The sequence below is a fragment of the Argentina anserina genome, chromosome 5, assembly GCF_933775445.1.
Source record: "Argentina anserina chromosome 5, drPotAnse1.1, whole genome shotgun sequence".
NCBI classification, from domain to species: Eukaryota; Viridiplantae; Streptophyta; class Magnoliopsida; order Rosales; family Rosaceae; genus Argentina; species Argentina anserina.
In genome coordinates this window covers 11965423-11983641 of record NC_065876.1, presented here as the reverse complement: position 1 = coordinate 11983641, position 18219 = coordinate 11965423, and the positions used below count along the sequence as shown (strand labels likewise).

Below are 18219 nucleotides of genomic sequence, written 5' to 3'. Positions count from 1 at the left end.
CTTCAGCTTTGGAAAAGTTTACTTCCATGCAATGTGGTCGTGATGTTCTTTCTATACTATCGCACACTAGTTTCCTAATTTATTTTTCTATGAAAATAACTAAGAACACTATTACAATACGGAACTAAGGAGAAAGCCAAGGGCAACCCAAATTTACAGAATCGAAATTAAAAGTCCCCAGAGAACCCTAATAATGAATTGATTACGAAAATGTGCTGTTTTCAACTTTGTAAGAAAGTTCTAATCTTATATATATGAGATTTGTTGTGTTTATGGAAGCTTCCCGTCGCTTAATATATGCTCGAGATTTTACGACGATATGTGGTGGTGGTATAGATGATTAAGATGATTGACCCTCTACATGAAATTCCCTTTGGAATTGTTCTGATTCCCCAACGTTGGGAATGTAGGAAATTTCCTGCAAGTACGAAACTGAATAATAATAATAATAATAATAGAGTAACAAGGTTGTGGATAAAGTCAGATCACCTTCATCATCGAAACTAACCCCACCACCTGGTGCCACTGTCCTTCTATCTCTTTCCTTCTCTTAACTTCATCTACACTCACTCTCTCCCTCTCCCTCTGTTTCTTTCCCTATCTAACAAGTAAGTAAATTTCCCTCACTCTGGTTGTACCTTATATATTCAAACGCTTATAAAAGCAGCAACTACCACATGATATATGCCTATGCTCACAAGCATCTCATTCTCTTTCACTTTGAGTGATATTCACAACCTTCCTTACACAATTCATCTCCATTCCAGCATATAACACAGGTGTTGTTCTGTTTTTCATTTGCTAATTACTTAGCCAGTCGATAACAGATAGCTGTATTGATCAATGGAGAAGACATTGATCGAGAAGTCCATGAAACTGAAGCAGAGGAGTGTTCAGAGGTTAAGCTGCTCTGTTCAGAACTATGATTGGGGGAAGATTGGCCATGACTCTGAGGTGGCCAGGCTCTATGCCTCCAATTCCGGCTCTGAAATCGACCCGGAAAAGTCTTATGCCGAGTTTTGGATGGGAACTCATGATTCTGGACCCTCATTCTTGATTCATCAGGATTTCAATGGCATGCCCATGTCCCTCAAGGAGTGGATTTCGTCCAACTCAAATGAGCTGCTTGGTCTCAAAGTCGCCCAAAAATGGGGCTCTGGCCTCCCTTTCTTGTTCAAAGTGAGTTACCATTACTGTTTTAATTCAGTTATGCATCAGAAGCATCACTATCTTCAACTTCAAACATTGTAATGGTTTCGTGCCTGTTTTCGGAATCAGGTGCTGTCTGTGAGGAAGGCATTGTCAATACAGGCTCATCCGGATAAGGATTTGGCCAAAATTCTGCACAAGTTTATGCCGAGTGCTTACAAGGACGATAATCACAAGCCTGAGATGGCTCTTGCTATTACACATTTTCAGGCTCTTTGTGGCTTTATCAGTCTTGAGGTACATATCCTCATTCTGTCACTATCACCCATTTTTAAGATACGAACAATTGACACCCTTTGTTTTTCTCAACAAAAATATTCTTGCTAGCTAGACGAATTTGTTTGTTTGCTGATGATCTGATCCTTTTCGTGATAATCATCACCGCTTTCAAATGCTTAGGTTCTTCCTATGTTATCTTTGTGTTGGTCATTAAACAAGTAATTGACTTATAACTGTGATTGCCTAATTTGGGGACCCAAAAATGACATCATGCCAGAAATTTGACATTATGCTAAAAAGGTCAAAAAGCTCTATATGCAAGTGTGTGTGTGACCATAGAGACCACCCTTTATCATACGCAAAATTAATATTTCTGATTTGATTGAGGAATAACTTGCAGGAGCTTAAGGTTGTGCTTGATAATGTTCCTGAGATTGTACAAGTGGTTGGTAGTGAAGTAGCAAACCAAGTGTTTGACACCACAAGTGAAGATGGGGAAGATAAAATCAAGTTTGTTCTGCGTTTGATCTTTACCCAACTCATGTCAGCAACCAAAGAGATTATAACTACTGCAACAACTAAATTGAAAAATCGTTTATACATGGAAAACATGGTAATTTCTAACAATGATCAATCTGTATTCATTTTTTTTTCTTCAATAGTTGAATAAGTATATTCATAATATGATCAGGTGAGGCAGTTGACTGAAAAGGAGCAACTGGTGTTGGAACTGGAAAGGCAATATCAGGATGATGTTGGTGTGATATCTGCTTTCTTTCTCAACTATGTCAAACTTAGTCCGGGAGAAGCACTATACCTCGGAGCAAATGAACCCCATGCCTATCTGTTTGGTGACTGCATTGAGTGCATGGCAACTTCAGATAATGTAGTCAGGGCCGGCCTTACTCCCAAGCATCGGGATGTGAAGACCCTTTGTTCCATGCTCACTTACGAGCAGGGGTACCCTCAAATCCTGAAAGGAGTTGCCTTAAATTCTTATGTGACGAGGTACCTCCCGCCTTTTGATGAATTTGAGGTTGATCGCTGCCATCTTCCCCAAGGAGAATCAGTGGAATTTCCTGCAGTCCAAGGTCCTTCCATTTTCGTCGTCACCTTTGGGGAGGGAATCATATATACAAGCGATTTTACAGGAGATATAAATATTACACAAGGAGAGGTACTTTTTATGCCTGCAGATACTGAGATTGGCATTACAAGTGCATCTGAGCTGCACATATATAGAGCAGGAGTGAACAGCAAGTTCTTTCAAGTCCCATGACGGGAATTGCAGAATCCAGCGTCACATATTAGCATGTTGGTATGCAAACAAGTTGTTGATCAAGCATATTTGATATAGATCGATATGATATATATTAAAGCTCTTTCATGTGTGTGTCTATGCAACGTATGTAGTTCCGGTTCTATACGAATGAGATCAATATAAAGTTCTAAACTGGTGGCAAAGAAAAAGAGATTTAATGAATATAAAGGATAGCCTTACATTCAAACTCAAACTTCATTACGAGCACTGCATAGTGGAACATTGTTTACACATCATGAATTTCTGATACAAGTTGATCCCTGAAAGTGAACTTTTCATGGAAATGGATACGAGTTTGCGAGATCACCTGGCTGAGTTACAGATTCGGTTTCTCCAGAAACCTCCTTTTGAACAATAGTTGAACCCCCTTTCGATCTTCTATCTAAGCTTCGGACAGTGGTGATTCAAGTGTAGAACAAAGGGCAATGCCCTTTTGCAAGTTTATTTCAGATTATGGTGACTGAACAATACCGTATACCCTATGATATGTACACATAGCCCAGTAGAATATTATAAGTTTAAAACTGCAAGCTCTACCTTAACTTATAGGTATCAAAGATGAATCTGTAAAAGTTAAGGTAGAGCTCGTCAGTTTAAGTATCCTACAGAAATGTGTACATATCATTGGGTATATGGTATTGTTCTGTCATCATAATCTGAAAGAACCCGTAACAGATATATAGTCTGAACAGGTGAGCTGGTACATAGACCAATTCATATGAAAGTACTGACAACATACTGAGATTCATTCAGATGAACTGATAAATTTTCAAAAATTATCGACTACTTGTAAAGCATATTTCCTCAGCAGAATGAAATATATAAAACTTGGGAAATCCATTGTGAGAATAAAAGCAGAGGAACTTAATTTACTCAGCAAAATGTACATACCACCAAGATATTGCCGAGTATGACTCAAGCATGCTCCTACTTTCAGGAAAAAGAAACCAATCGAAAAACAGAACATCATACATACATATATCAAATGAAAAGGCACTGTTGAATCTTTCTTCTTTTGTATGCCTCCTATATTCGCTTGCACTTTTACCAGTACAGAAAAAATTGACCAACATCATGATCTCTGAATAGCTTTTGGCCAATGGCAAGCATATCTCCAGAATGTGCTCCACAAGTACCTACAAGAACCACGATTTAATACCTCAAAATGGCTTCATGTCTCAGCTCGTCAGATGACTGCATTATCATCACAACCAGCACCTGAAATCCACATATTATAGTGACCACTGTGACCTCTGATTTCTTCACTCCCAAAAGATGAAGATATATTTCTAATAGAAACTTCAACAAAGTGGAGGATTTCCAAATTGAACTTACAATCAGTGAAATCACCATGCATTTCCTTTTGAAAAAAGTGAAGCAGAGAGAGATCATGAATACAGTTGTGGGACCTGGGATTGCAACACAGTCCGTTCTCATATATCTTCACATTCAAAAAATTCATCCGAACTATCCGAACTATCCTCATATATGTAATCTGGCTCGTCTGAAAACCTTTGTGCATAAAACCTTGTGATGGTTTCGTGCAGCTCTTCCACTTCCACTTCCAGGACAAATTCAGGCAATAAGGGGCAGCCAAATGCTCTCAGGGTCTTCAAACTTGCTGGTAACTCTGGGATTGCAACAAGATTCCTACAATTATCCAAGTCTAGAAGGACAAGCTTAGATAGGCTGTGGAGGCTTGGAAGACATCTGAACCTGTTGCGACTTAAATCTAACGATTTCAAAGCAAAAAGACTCTCAAGATCCATAACCTTTATCACTTCATCAGTAAGATAGCAATGTTTCAAGCGTAGCTCTTCAAGCTGGGACAGGCCACTGAGGCTTGGCATGCTTTGCAATTGACTGAATCCTATATGTAATCTTTTCAAGGAATATAGACTTCCAAGATCATTGGGAACGTTAGTCATAATGTAGTGACTGATTGATAAATCAACTATAGAGCTTAAGCCTTGAATGGAAGGAGGCAATATGAGATTACCGTATAAACCCGGTGTAGCCCGTGTAGCAAACATAGAACGAAAAAGTTGACGGAGGGCCATCTCCTTATATGGCACAGAGGAAGACAAGTTCACTCGATGTAGAGATAAACAATGCAGGTTCTCTAATCTCACTATGGAAGATGGCAGTTCTGTTATGGCCGTGAAATCCACACGCAGAGTAGACAACGAGGTCATGTCCCCTATGTCCTCATCCAATTTTTCAAATCTTTCACACCCATCAAGAACAAGAGTTACTACAGATTTTAACTTATAGAAACTCCTTGGAAGCTTCTCAAGAATTTTGCAGTTCTCCAGATCAACCAAACAAAGCCGTTCAAGTCCTCCTATAGACTGGTGAACCGCTGCCAAGTTGTAACAGCATCTGAGGACTAATTTCTCGAGATTTGGGATGGTTGAAAAGTCTGGTGATTGATTTAGGGAATAAGAATTACTAAGATCAAGAATCTTCAATTTCGCTAGGACCTGTTGGACAAGGTCAAAACAAAAATAGATTTCAAGAGTGATGCAATGAACAAAACCAAGTAAAGAACTGATAATTTGGTTTGTAAATAATATACCCTAGAATCTTTCCAAACGTATCTGAGTTGGCTGCCTTGTAGATAGATAGCACCTGCTTCTCCTAGACTAAACTCTTTTGGTATGAATTTTAAAGGGAATCCAGTCCAATCAAGGCATCTTAACTTGTTCGGGAGATATTTGTAGCCTCCAGTGAGTTCTAAATTCCTGAGTTTGAGAAATCTCAGTCTCTTCATTTTTGCAAATGCTTCAGTCCTTAGAGGAATTTTCTCATATTTATGGCTCCTGTCCACAGTGAATCCTTGAATTTCTTCACATCCCTGTAAGCAAAAAAGCATCGAATCACACACAGGGATATTTGCATGTGAATTTACATCTTCGCATGCATAAGCCGATTTATAAAAACAGGTAGGCCTAAACTACTAGAGAGCTACATGACACGGTATCAAGTTAAAAATCACTAATAAACTCTATCAATCAGCAAGTATTTGTAGATTCTTCACGACTCGAGCCTTAAATTTTATTAAATGCAGCAGCACAATACTAAATGATGTGGGAAAAAAAAACTGCATTACATACACATTTTGGATATTACCGGAAACTGTTGGTTCATAATGCATAACATCTATTTTACTTAGAAATAGAAAGTTTTGTATTTGAAATCATTTAATAATACAACCAGTGAATCAGAGTTAAACGCAATAACATACGGAAGCTTTTCATTTTATGAGTTCAAACACATGTGGGGAGTTCTAATTTGACGAGGGATGCTAATGCTACTCCCATAAAATATGCATATAACTAAAAATATGTTTGATCGAGGATGGTACTCACAGATTCATTCCTCAACACCTCTTCTGCATCCTCAAAGCGCCACACTCTACTCCATTTTCCAGGTTGCCCTGAGAACTTTCCACGAACAATTGCTCTACCCATGTCGCGAAGCAAATCATGCATCATCAGCTTGTTTTCCTCATTAACAGTTATTAGGCAACGTTGAATGAGAACCTCAATTCCAGAATCTGGGAAAAGGTCACAACTATCCAATATTTCTTTGACACGGTCAACCTCCTTCCCAATAAAAAAACATGATATGTCAAGGAATATCTCTCTCTCTGTATCATATCTTAGCCCATTGTAACTAATTTTGAGCCTTTCTTGAATTTCCGGGGTAGGAAGTGTTTGCATTTGCTTGATTGCACATTCCCAGAAGCTTGTGTTTCTATCAACTAGGAAAGAACCAAGAACTTTTAGAGCTAGTGGCAAACCTCCACAGCAATGAACAACCCTTCTTGATAGTTTAAGACATTCATCATCAGGACAATGAGTTTTAAAGGCATGCAATGTAAAGAGTTTAAGAGCTTCTTCTCTGTCCATCACTTGAGCTTGATATACTGAATCCACACCAAGTTGCTTTAGCAAATGTTCGTCTCTTGTCGTTATAAGCACTCTGCTTCCTCGGCCAAACGAGCCACGGTCTACTGCTAATGCCTTTAATTGCTCCACTTGATCAACATCATCAATTACGAGAAATACCCTTTTCCATTCGAGACTATCTTTTATCACATTGATCCCTTCGTCAACGTTACCTACCTCTGACATGATTGTGTTCGAGATATCAGAAAGAAGCCTTTCTTGCAACCTAACCATACCCTCCTTTGTTTGCATAGTTTCCCTGACATCGGCAAGGAAACTTGAAGCTTCAAAGCGTTGACGAAATTTGTTGTAAAGAGCCTTTGCAACAGTTGTTTTCCCGATTCCACCCATACCACAAATTCCAACAATGAGAACACCTCGTGTTGTTCCAACACCTAAAAGAGAAACAACATCCTCCATACGAGAGTTGAGTCCAATTTCATACTCTGCCACCGTTAAGTCTTTATTTTTAAGACATTTAGAGATCTCCTGAATTATCATCCGTATAATGTTCGCTTCATGCCTGGCAATAGCAATACGTCAGCACAGCAGGTGTAGACACTCATCGTTCTTTCATGTTGTATTGATACACACTTCAAATTTTCAATATGATTACAGTTATCATTCCTAAAGAATATAACAAAATCGCAACTTAGAACTCAGAATTCAATCAATCAAATTCTCCAAATAGAAAGGTTGTGCATATGATTGTGTGACTCCTTGATCTAAAGTGTCATCTTTTTCTATAGTAAAAAGCTCCAGATATGGGATAAGGGTTGAGCAAACCAAGTAATGAAAGCTGTGACTCCAGCAAACTACATTTTGTTAACATCAGTTAAGGTTAATAGATAGAAATTAAGGTAGATCAGTTAGTAAATATTACCCATTAGCTGTGGTTTTAAGATCCCATCCAGACAAATCTGCAGCATCAGTAAGGGCAGCTCTCCACTTCTTCACCTTATTTTCATCTTCCTTTCCATGTTTCTGATCAAAAGCCTCTGCAAAACTACCACTCTGTTTCCGGACATCTGAAGGATCAACATCATAAAATACAGGGAAGACTCGTTGCCCCAGAGTTGTTCTACACTCCATGATCTTCATGAGCTCCTCAAGACACCAACTAGAATCCACATACCTTCTTGAAAAGATAATGACAGATATTTTGGACCCTTGGATTGCTTGAACCAATTCCTTACGTATAAGCTCTCCCTTCTTGAGTTCATTTTCGTCAATAAAAACATTGATGCCAGCCTCCTTTAAGGCCAGGTAGAGATGGCCAGTGAAGTTATTGCGCGTGTCTTCACCCCTGAAGCTCAAGAAAACATCATAATTGGATTTATGCGAGGAAGATGACTCAGATGATGAGGAGGCTTCATCGGATTTCCTTTTCCCACTGGTAGCCATTGGTAGCATCGACTGCAAAATGGCAGTTGGTCAGAAGGCAGGATGCTCAGATGACTAACAGTAGTTTTTTTTTTTTTTTTCATTTCCTTTTGCGTGTTAAATAAATGCGGGCTACATAACGCTAAGCTCAGTCACAGGGACACACTCCAGTCTTTACGACTGATCTTAATGAAACACAAAAACAAGTAGCAAACAAGAACCGCAAGAGACTTGTACATAGTGAGTAGGCATTTTAATTTTTCACGAAATGACTGCCCTTTTTCTTTTTTCCTCTACTGTTCTTCAAATTAAGGAGACTTACTATTGGACATCCTTATATTGGCAGAAAAAGAATACATCTGCGCTTTCAGAAAAGACAGCACGCACTTCCATCATTTATGTTTATTGAAGTTTTAAGCATTGTTTTCGTTTCAACAACAAAGGAGAACATTAGTGAGAGTCAAAAAGGCCTTGATTTAGATTTATACTAACAAATTATGCTAGCTGTTGGCTATCAGCATATGATCTAAAAATATAAAATTGACAGTGAAGACACGGATCCTGTTGTAGCAGGAGCAATCAATCATATGGGTTGCTTATTATATACATTTGTATCTGATCTGATCTACCTACGAGAGAAACTACATAGTAAGATCAAAGGTGCCCAACATTGGAGAGAAACTACATAGTAAGATCAAAGGTGCCCAACATTGGAGAGAAACTACAGACGACATGGATTCAAGTTGAACATTGGAGAAAAATGAACAATTCAACAAGCAAGGAAAGCGGCGGAGCATATTTGCGTAAAGAGAAAAAAACTTACATTCCTGACTATTGATGTAGTTGTATTCTGAATCCCCAACTCAACTGCAGGAAAAATGGAGCTTGAATTTGAGAAGAGGATGGCGGATCGAATAGTAGATGGAGGAGACAATTGAATTAAAGAGGAAAAAGAGCTTCCGGGAAGAGAGTTCTCTCAAGTCAACAATATATACTTCTTCTAAAAACAAAAGGTCAACAATATATACTTTAGTGTTCACAGCTCATTGCCCAAAGAAAACAATATTAAAGGGCCATAATTATTTAAACAAAATCACATATTTTGAAACTACAACACTATTCTCAAAATACAACATTTTTTTTAAAACAAGGAAAAAATTATATTTAAGAAATTAAAAGATAAAACATGGGGCGATGCAAGCATCGAAACACAATAAAAGATAACAAGATGCACAAACGCATCTAAGATAATTGTGAAAAAACAACTCATAACTAGATGTCAAACACATCAAAGAGTAAAAGTAATCGGATAACTTGATGCACTAAGGCATCGTTGCACTGCACATGTCACAAAAGCAGTGTAAAATGGCAAGTAACCGTAACTAGAACCGTAACTAGAACCGTAACCAAGAAGATCGAGAAACACCAAGAGTGACAGCTCAAGGGTTAGCAAGCGACCTATCAAGAACCAGAACCAATTCCAGAGCAAGATGAGCAGCTGTTTCAGACGCAAGATCCGACTACTAGTATCCTAAATACGGATCCAAATCTGAACCGCGAACAAATGACGCACAATACGTGCCCAAGCCCAAGCAGCACCAAACCACCAACTCCAGCACTTAGGACTCCCCACACAAATGAGCCCACAAGAAAAGGCGGTCCAAGGAGAAATGGCCCAAGAAGAATTACTCATGCAACCCCCTAACTGGTCACCACATCGTCGGCCGCACTCCAATCACTGCTTCTCCGGCTGCCTGGTCAACAACTCATAGCTCCGGCCATCCATCCCGAAGCCACGAGGAGATCCAACCCATCGACCTAGCCTCCTGCCACCACTAGACCACCGACCGACCTTGTCCCGTAGCTCTGAGAGTCGTCAACTCAAGACCCGAACCTAGCGCCTCCACCGACCCACAACTCCGGCCATGCTACAATGACGACCTGGGTCCCAAATTTGGGTCAAGGACCTCCAAACGGGCCTGCAACCGACTCCGACCTTCAGCGCTATCGTCCAAGCCACCAACACCGCACCCTGCTCCTCCGAACGCCGGGATATAGAACCACCGTGTACCAAGAGGCTAGAGAGAAGCCTCCCTCACCCACCACCGGTACCACCATGGAAAGACAAATCCGATCCCCTGAAAATACAACCTTACAATAACATTATTCTAAAAATATAACCTTAGAATAACACTATACTAAAAATAATGTATTGATGTACATCCCTCTCAAGTCTCAAACTATTGTGCAAGCGTCTTTGCAAATTGCTATGTACATGTAGATGCGAATAACCTAATGTATGCGAATTAATGTTAGAATGAAATTTTATTGATATGCCTGCTGATCTTCTAATATTACTCTAGTTTCCTTTCTTTGGTAGGAATAATTAGTGATGATTTTGAATTTTTAATAGGAATTAATGTTGAAATGAAAATTTTATTAATAACTTTGATTTCAACTTCGTCTTCTTCGTATCATGGTACTGCTAGTGTTGTTGTGATGACAAGAGCAATGGTACAACGTAGCTAGATAGGAACCAAGATAACTGAACATATATTAATGGAATCATTGGTTTTGAATGAAGCGGTTCGTACTTGGTTCGTCTCCAATTGAGTCCTTTGATTCTATCGTTTTTGCTTCGTTTATTGTGGTTCTTTTGTGAGCTTTTTATCAGCTTATGTGATTACTATAGTTGCCTAGAATCTATCGTAGCATTGGATAGAAGATCAGTATCGTGATACAAAATGATGTGTTTTAAGAGGTTTCTGCGAGTACGCGGGCCGGTTTCCTCTGCATGGATTAGTAACAAGCTCGGCCAGGGGTTGAAATAGTCATCGTGTACAAGCTATAACACAATCATATTTTAGGTGAAAGAGCGAGGGACTGTTCTGGGAAAGTAAAACCACAATGGCGATAATGATGGTGGCGGTGGGCTCTGAGCAGGTCGAGGTATCGAAGGAGGACCGGAAAGTCGATGATCATATGGAGACAGAAAAGTCCCCCGCAAGAAGAGAATCAAATATACTGAAAAATTCTCAGAAAACTAAGGTAAAAAGTTCCTAGCTATTAATATCCTTCTATCTTGCTGTTAGCCTCTGCTGCTTCCTATTCACAATTTCAAAAAATTGCTAGCCATTTTGTTCTATTAATAATGATTATTATTACAATATCATTTCCGATATAAGAAATTATTATATATATCCGCTACATTTTCCACGTGTCATACATTCTTAATATTATTTGTCAATTTTTATTATGATTTGTTTTATATGTAAATAAATTTTTGTCATTTTCACCATATGCATGTTAATTATATCATGATGTAATATGATTGGCTAGGTACACCACATAATAATATTACGTGGTGTGGCGAGTACATCTAATAATTACTCTTTCAAATACCAGTAGCATTTGTGAGAAAAGCTTGCCCATTGGTGGGTCCGGATTTGAAAAACATAATAATATCACGTAGTGTGGTGGGTACACCTAATAATTACTCTTTCAAATACCCGTAGCATTTGTGAGAAAAGCTTGCCCATTGGTGAGTCCGGATTTGAAAGAGCATTGTACATATTGCAAGGCCAACTGAAAATGCATTAAGTTACTCCCCTAATTTCAGGCACTTGAAAATGCACTCTACGACCCTCATTGACCCAATTGAACCCTTCAGGAATGTCACTTGGAGGAAGAAATATGCCACCAGATCCTACGAAATTCCATCCCTACCATTTATTAATAGTAGATTATGAGAGAGAGAGAGAGAGAGAGAGAGAGAGAGAGAGAGAGAGAGAGAGAGTGACCTGTAGGATTTTCTCTTTCAAAGTAGCAGTGATATTACACCAAACTCGCTGGTAATTCTGGGATTGCAACAAGGTTTCTACAATAACTCAAGTCTAGATTGCCGAGCTTAGAAAGGCCGCAGAGGCTTGGAAGACTACTAAAACTGTTTTGACCAAGATCTAACGATTTTAAGGAAGAAAGACTCCCAAGATCCATAACCTTTATTATTTCATCCGTAAGATTCCAACCAGACAACCTTAGGTCAACAAGCTGGGTGAGGCCACTGAGGCTCGGCAGGCTTTGTAGAGTACACTTCTTTAGAGTACTTCCCAAACAAGAACGAAGTCGTAGATATAAACATACGCGGTTCTCTTTCACAGTTGAACATTTAAAAGAGACATCTTGCAGATTCTTTAATCTGACAATGGAAGACGGCAATTCTTTTATGCATGTGTAATTTGCCTGCAGAGTAGACAACGATGTCATGTCCCCTATGTCCTCATCCAATTTCTCAAATATTTCACAGCCAGTAAGAATGAGAGTTACTGCAGATTTTGACTTATAGAAACTCCTCGGAAGCTCCTTAAGTAACATGCAGTCTCCCAGATCAACCAAAGAAAGTCTTTCAAGTACTCCAATGGAGTGGTGAACCTCTGACAAGCTGTAACAGCATCTGAGGACTAATTTCTCGAGATTTGGGATCGTTGAAAAGTCTGGTGATTCTTTTAAGTGAACCGACATTTTGAGATCAAGAATCTTCAACTTGGCAAGGACCTGTTAGACAAGGTTAAAACAAAAAATGAAATTAAGAGAACATCATGTTGCGAGCAAAACCAAAGAAACAAATTAGTAGTCCAATTGCAAATAATACCTTAGAATCTTTCCAAACGTATCTGAGTTGGTTGCTTAGCAGATGGATAGAAACTGCTTCTCCTAGACTAGTACGAATTTGTGGTCCACCCTTATTACGCATACATCATGCCCATCACTCTAAGTAAATGTTAAGCATCATTTTTCTTAACAAATTTATAACTATAGTATTATAAAAGACACTTGACATTTACTTAAGGTGGTGGACATGAGATGCGCATAATAGAGGTGAGCGACAAATTTGTTTCCCTCCTAGACTGAAGTCTTTTGGTATGAACTTTAAAGAGCATTCAGTGCAGTGGAGGTACTTTAACTTGTTCGGGAGATATATAGCCTCCAGTGAGCTCTACATAGCTGAGTATGAGAAATATCAACCTCTTCATTTTCGCAAATGCTTTTGTCCTTATTGTCTCACCTGGTTTATAGCAGCCATGCCGCCGGTCAAATTCAGGGCTAGCGTTAAAAATGAGTCCATGAATTTCATCAGATCCCTGTATCAAAGATGAATCATATTAAGATAAATATGTTTCATGGAAACAATACGCATAAGATCCATGAATGAACAAAGTGCTTAAGTACAAGAGGTACATGATTTACAGTATCGAGTTACAGTATACATGTATATATTGTGCCAACCAGCGAGTATTTTTTGATTCTATGTGATGAAGCTTTAGACCTCGTTAAATGCAACAACATAATACTAAGATAATATAGAAAAAGAACTCAGACTGCATTTACATGCATATTTCGGGTATTATCAGAACCTGCAAGATCTGACCGCACATCATCTTTTTACATCAGAAGACTCAGCTATATGGCATATAAGTAGTCAAAGGAAAACCTATCGAACAGACTTTGCATACGAAAGTGTGGTGTCATACAATCAGGTAATCAGGATCAAACACAACACCTTATGAAATTTTTCTTTACGAGTTCAAGCACACAAATTTAACGAGCAATGCATATCCTACTGTTGTAGTACATGCATTTAATAGCATAATGATAGATTAGTGTTACAACCTTAGAGCCTGATAGGCTGGGCATGGCATGAACCTTGGGCCGTGCCTCAACGAGGCTCACGCATGTAAGTAAATGCATGCAAGAAGCAACATAAATCAGTAGCGGAGGTATTAGCCTCACTAGCACAGTGATTGGCTGAGCATTAGCCTCACTAGCAGGAGCCTTACAAGCACGGAGTCAGGTGCCAAGCAATGCAAAGGATGCGGAATTATTAGCCTCAACAGATGCAGGCATATTAGTCTCGCCAGCATGCAAGGCATATGCGGAGACAAGTGCAAGGGCTGGAGATTAGCCTCACTAGCAGATGCGGGCAGATTAGCTTCGCTAGCAGACTTGTAAGTTGGATATTAGCCTCGCCAGCAAGAAAATGGGTAGATTGACACAGCAGCGAGATTAGTCTCGCCAGCAGATCTCGGCAAGCACTGGGCAGGTAGTTGGTTGGATATTAGCCTCGCTAGCACGGAACAGGCAGACCTATAGGCTAGAGATTAGCCTCTCTAGCATTGATCACAGGCGTGGATGAAAGACAGCAACACGCATGGAAGGGTACGGTGGCAGGCAAGCACAGGCAGCAAGCAAGCATGCATGCAGGTCGACGGCAGTTACTGAGCAGCTCACAAGCAGTGGGCAATTACTAAGCATGTAGTGGGCGGTTATCAAGCAGCCAAGGAAGTTACCAAGCAGTGGGCAGTTATCCAAGGCAGTTACCAAAGCAGTGGGCAGTTATCCAAGTTAGTGGGTGGTTACTCATGCAAGGTAGCGACTCAAGCTTGAAGATAGGGCCAGCAGTTACTCATGCAAGGTAGGAAAGTCAGTGGGCTGTGTCATGGGAGTTATAAGGTTTGCTGGCAAGCATGCAGGTTGCCACATAACCCTAGGGTGGTTGGGGGTGTCAACCGCCATGCAAAATTGTAGTGCAACATAACCTAGGCCAATGTTGTCATTGGTAAGAAACGAGAGAACGAATGAGAAAGTGTCGAGAGATGTAATCACAATCGAGAGACTGTGAGAACACAAGAAAGGAGAGAACAATTGTAAGGGTGAGGGAAACACAATAGAGAGCTAGGCAGATAGGGCATGTAAGCCTCATTGTATCCGTATTGTACCCTTAGGTTGAGTGATTAGTGTAGGCGCACTAAGTGAGTGGCTAGGCAGATTGAGTTTGGGTAGATCAAGGCTGAAAGCACTCTTTGTAATCTTCTTGATCCTTTAATGAGTTAAAGGTTGTGAGCGGATTCCCGTAACCACTTGTGTTGTGTGTGTGCGTGTTGCTTGTATGCTCATTGTCGTTTGTTAGATAGTTTCAATTGTGCAATAGACAATTGAGTGAGAGAAGTGGGTAGACTAGTTAGGTAGTGTAGGCTGCTTAGCGCTATCACATAGGGAAAAAGTTTTGGTATCGACTGTACATGTGAGACAATTAGGATGGTACTCAGAGATTCATTCTTCAACACCTCTTCTGCATCCTCAAAGCGCCACACCCTACTCCATTTTCCAAGGTTCTCAGGGAAATTTCCACGAACAATTGATCTGCCCATGACGCGAAGCAAATCATGCATCATCAACTGATCATTTTCCTCATTAACGATTACAAGGCAACGTTGAATGAGGACCTCAATTCCTATCTCTGGAGAAAGGTCACAACTATCTAACATTTCTTTGACATGGTCGAAATTCTGCCAATAAAGAAACACGAAATATCAAGGAATATCTCCCTCTCTTTATATTCTAGCCCATGATAACTAATTTTAAACCTTTCTTGAATTTCCTGGGGAGAAATTGTTTGCAATTTATTGATTTCACATTCCCAGAAGCTTGTGCTTCTATCAATTATAAAAGAACCACGAAATTTACGAGCCAATGGCAAACCGCCACAGCAATGAACAACCCTTCTAGAGAGTTCAAGATATTCGTCATTAGGACAATGAGTTTTGAAGGCGTGCAAAGTAAACAGTTTGAGAGCTTCTTCTTCATCCATCACACGAGCTTGATATACAGAATCCACACCCAGTTGCGTTAGCACATGTTCGTCTCTTGTTGTTACAAGCACTCTACTTCCCAAACCAAATGAGTCGCGGTCTATTGCTAATGCCTTCAATTGTTCCACCTGGTCAACATCATCAATTACGACGAATACCATTCTGCATCTAAGTCTATTTTTTACCACATTGACCCCTCTGGCAACGTGACCCACCTTTGACATGCTTGTGTTCGAGATATCAGAAAGAAGACTTTCTTGCAAACTCATCATACCCTTTGTTTGCATAGTTTCCCTGACATCGGCAAGGAAACTTGAAGCTTTAATGAAATTTTCAATGCGAACATTATGTGGTGTTCCAACATCTAAACGAGAAATGATATCTTGCATACGAGAGTCTATTCCAATCTCATTGTCCGTTACCTTTAAGTCTGAATTATTGAGAAATTTAGAGATCTCCTGAATAATCATCCATATAAAGTTCACTTCATGCCTAGCAATAAGTCCAACAACAATAAGTCAGCACAACAGAAGTAGAGGCTCATCACCCAAACATATCTGAATTGATAAATACTACAAATACTATATTACAATTATTGCTCCTAAAGAGTTTAACAAATTGCACCTTAGAATTCAAAAATCAATCAATTAATGTCTTCAAATAAAAAGGTTGTGAAAAAATTTGTGCAAACTTCTTTGATCCAAAGTGTCATATTGTTTGATAGTAAAAAAAAAATTTAGTACACAAGTGTTGAGCAAAAAGCAAGTAAGGAAAGATGTTACTCCAGCAAACTACATTATACTAATGTAAGTTAGGGATTATTAATAGCAATTAATGTACATAAGCAAGTAAATATTACCCATCAGCTTTGGTTCTAAGATCCCAACCAGACAAATCTGCAGCATCAGTAAGGGCAGCTCTCCACCTTTTCACCATATCTTCATCTTTCTTTCCATGTTTCTGATCAAAAGCCTCTCCAAAAATACCACTTTGTTTCCGAACATCTGAACGATCAACATCATAAAATACCGGCAAGACTCGTTGCCCCAATGTTGTTCTACACTCCATGATCTTCACTAGCTCCTCAAGACACCAACTTGAATCCGCATAACTTCTTGAAAAAACAATGACAGAGATTTTGGAGCCTTGGATTGCTCGCACTAGTTCCTCATTTATAATCGTTCACCTCTCTAGGTCATTATCATCAATAAAAATATTGATGCCAGCATCCTTTAAGGCCTGGTAGAGATGCCCCGTGAAGTTATTGCGCGTATCTTCACCCCGGAAGCTCAAGAAAACTTCATAAATGCACTGATTTGAGGAGGATGGCGCAAATGAAGAGGAGGCCATTGGTAGCGTAGATTGCAAAATGGTAATTGGTCAAAAAGAAGGAAGATTCACATGACTAACACTTGTTTTTCCCGTTTTCATTTCATACAAAGCAATTTAACTTACTAATAGAAGGCTTAATATTTCATTTCATTTGCAGCAAAAAAATGGTTCAGCTTTATTTACTTCAATACAGTCTATGAGGACAGACAGAAGCAATCAAGCTATCAACCATATGGATTTGCTTATTCCATACACTCACCAACAGAAGCAAAAGCATCAAAGTTTTTTAAAATTTCAAGCATCAATTCAGTTCAACGAAAAGCATATAAATTCAAGGAAACAACTATGTATTTGTTAACGCCACCCCCTGAATGGGGTGATATTCGGCTTAATCTCCTCCTGCTCCGGTAACCGGACAGGTGGCCGGAGACCTGGAAGACTCAACAGGAAGACATGCCGGCCCGGTAACCCCTATGCTTGCTCGGGTATCGCCATAAATGTCACCCACTATGGCTTGCTTTCAGGGATAGATGCAATGTACTGGCACACATTCCCACATCGAGGGAAAGGCCAGGCACATTCCCCAGTGCACCTATAAATAGGCTGCTCAAACCACCTAAAAGAGGTAACGTATTCCTAAGTCCTTAACTCTCGAACTTATTCTACACCGGATACTAACTTAAGTTTCGGAGGGTCAAACGTCAGCGCACCGTTGGCCCTTTGACTTTAACTTGTTAAGTGCAGGTCCCACGTAGCTGACACACTGGAATAAAAGGCTACGAGAAGCTCGATCCCCGGAGTTAGCTCCCGTAACAGTTGGCGCTAGAAGCAGGGTCCTCGTGAGCAAGATGTTTCCAGCTTAACACAATGGTAACTCTGAACGAATAGGAGAACCAATCGTCACCTAGCTAGTTCCCTCTCGGGAGGCAGACACATCGCTTTCACTAAGATTGTTCCCTGATCCGCAACATGGGGCCGGGGGGTTATTCCCTGACTCCCAGACCACGGTTGGGGGTCGTCCCAAGTACTATTCACGGATCCCAAGGCCGCGTTAGAATTGGCACTCTAAGACTACAAGAGACTCCAAGCTGAGATGTAGTTGAAACGCCAAATCACGCGTGCAACCCTGGTACACTCGGCAGCACTGGAGAAA

At 39.9% G+C, this 18219-nt stretch overlaps 2 protein-coding genes and 1 pseudogene across 3 annotated transcripts; 1 reads left to right on the top strand and 2 right to left on the bottom strand.

Annotated features, from left to right (window-relative positions):
* Positions 1–693: 693 nt before the first annotated feature.
* LOC126794701 (mannose-6-phosphate isomerase 2-like) lies at positions 694–3510 on the top strand. Its single transcript, XM_050521471.1, has 4 exons — positions 694–1179; positions 1279–1446; positions 1829–2041; positions 2120–3510. The coding sequence occupies exons 1-4, from the start codon at positions 844–846 to the stop codon at positions 2705–2707; spliced, it is 1305 nt and encodes a 434-aa protein (XP_050377428.1). The 5' UTR covers positions 694–843; the 3' UTR covers positions 2708–3510.
* Positions 3511–3585: 75 nt separating this feature from the next.
* LOC126793781 (disease resistance protein RUN1-like) lies at positions 3586–9024 on the bottom strand. Of its 2 annotated transcripts, XR_007672099.1 has the most exons (6): positions 8909–9024; positions 7586–8118; positions 6121–7225; positions 5328–5606; positions 4085–5232; positions 3586–3967 (listed from the first exon to the last, which is right to left on the bottom strand). XR_007672099.1 is itself a non-coding variant. In XM_050520403.1 (5 exons), exons 2-5 carry the CDS (start codon positions 8113–8115, stop codon positions 4183–4185), a joined length of 2964 nt encoding a protein of 987 aa, XP_050376360.1. In that variant the 5' UTR covers positions 8116–8118; positions 8909–9024; the 3' UTR covers positions 3586–4182. The 2 variants fall into 2 exon arrangements, 1 of the variants encoding a protein (XP_050376360.1); XM_050520403.1 differs by having other exon boundaries at positions 3586–5232.
* A 2895-nt stretch (positions 9025–11919) lies between these two features.
* LOC126795525 (disease resistance protein RPV1-like) lies at positions 11920–17084 on the bottom strand (annotated as a pseudogene).
* Between the last annotated feature and the right edge of the window lie 1135 nt (positions 17085–18219).

What these genes read in the sequence shown, in the direction of transcription:
- LOC126794701 (XM_050521471.1), top strand. Translation starts at nt 844, where the DNA reads ATGGAGAAGACATTGATCGAGAAGTCCATGAAACTGAAGCAGAGGAGT. An exon ending in GTGGCTTTATCAGTCTTGAG is followed by an intron (nt 1,447 to 1,828) that starts GTACATATCCTC and finishes AATAACTTGCAG; the next exon opens with GAGCTTAAGGTTGTGCTTGA. An exon ending in GTTTATACATGGAAAACATG is followed by an intron (nt 2,042 to 2,119) that starts GTAATTTCTAAC and finishes TAATATGATCAG; the next exon opens with GTGAGGCAGTTGACTGAAAA.
- LOC126793781 (XM_050520403.1), bottom strand. Translation starts at nt 8,115, where the DNA reads ATGCTACCAATGGCTACCAGTGGGAAAAGGAAATCCGATGAAGCCTCC. An exon ending in AGGTGTTGAGGAATGAATCT is followed by an intron (nt 5,607 to 6,120) that starts GTGAGTACCATC and finishes TTTTGCTTACAG; the next exon opens with GGATGTGAAGAAATTCAAGG. An exon ending in ACGTTTGGAAAGATTCTAGG is followed by an intron (nt 5,233 to 5,327) that starts GTATATTATTTA and finishes CTTGTCCAACAG; the next exon opens with GTCCTAGCGAAATTGAAGAT.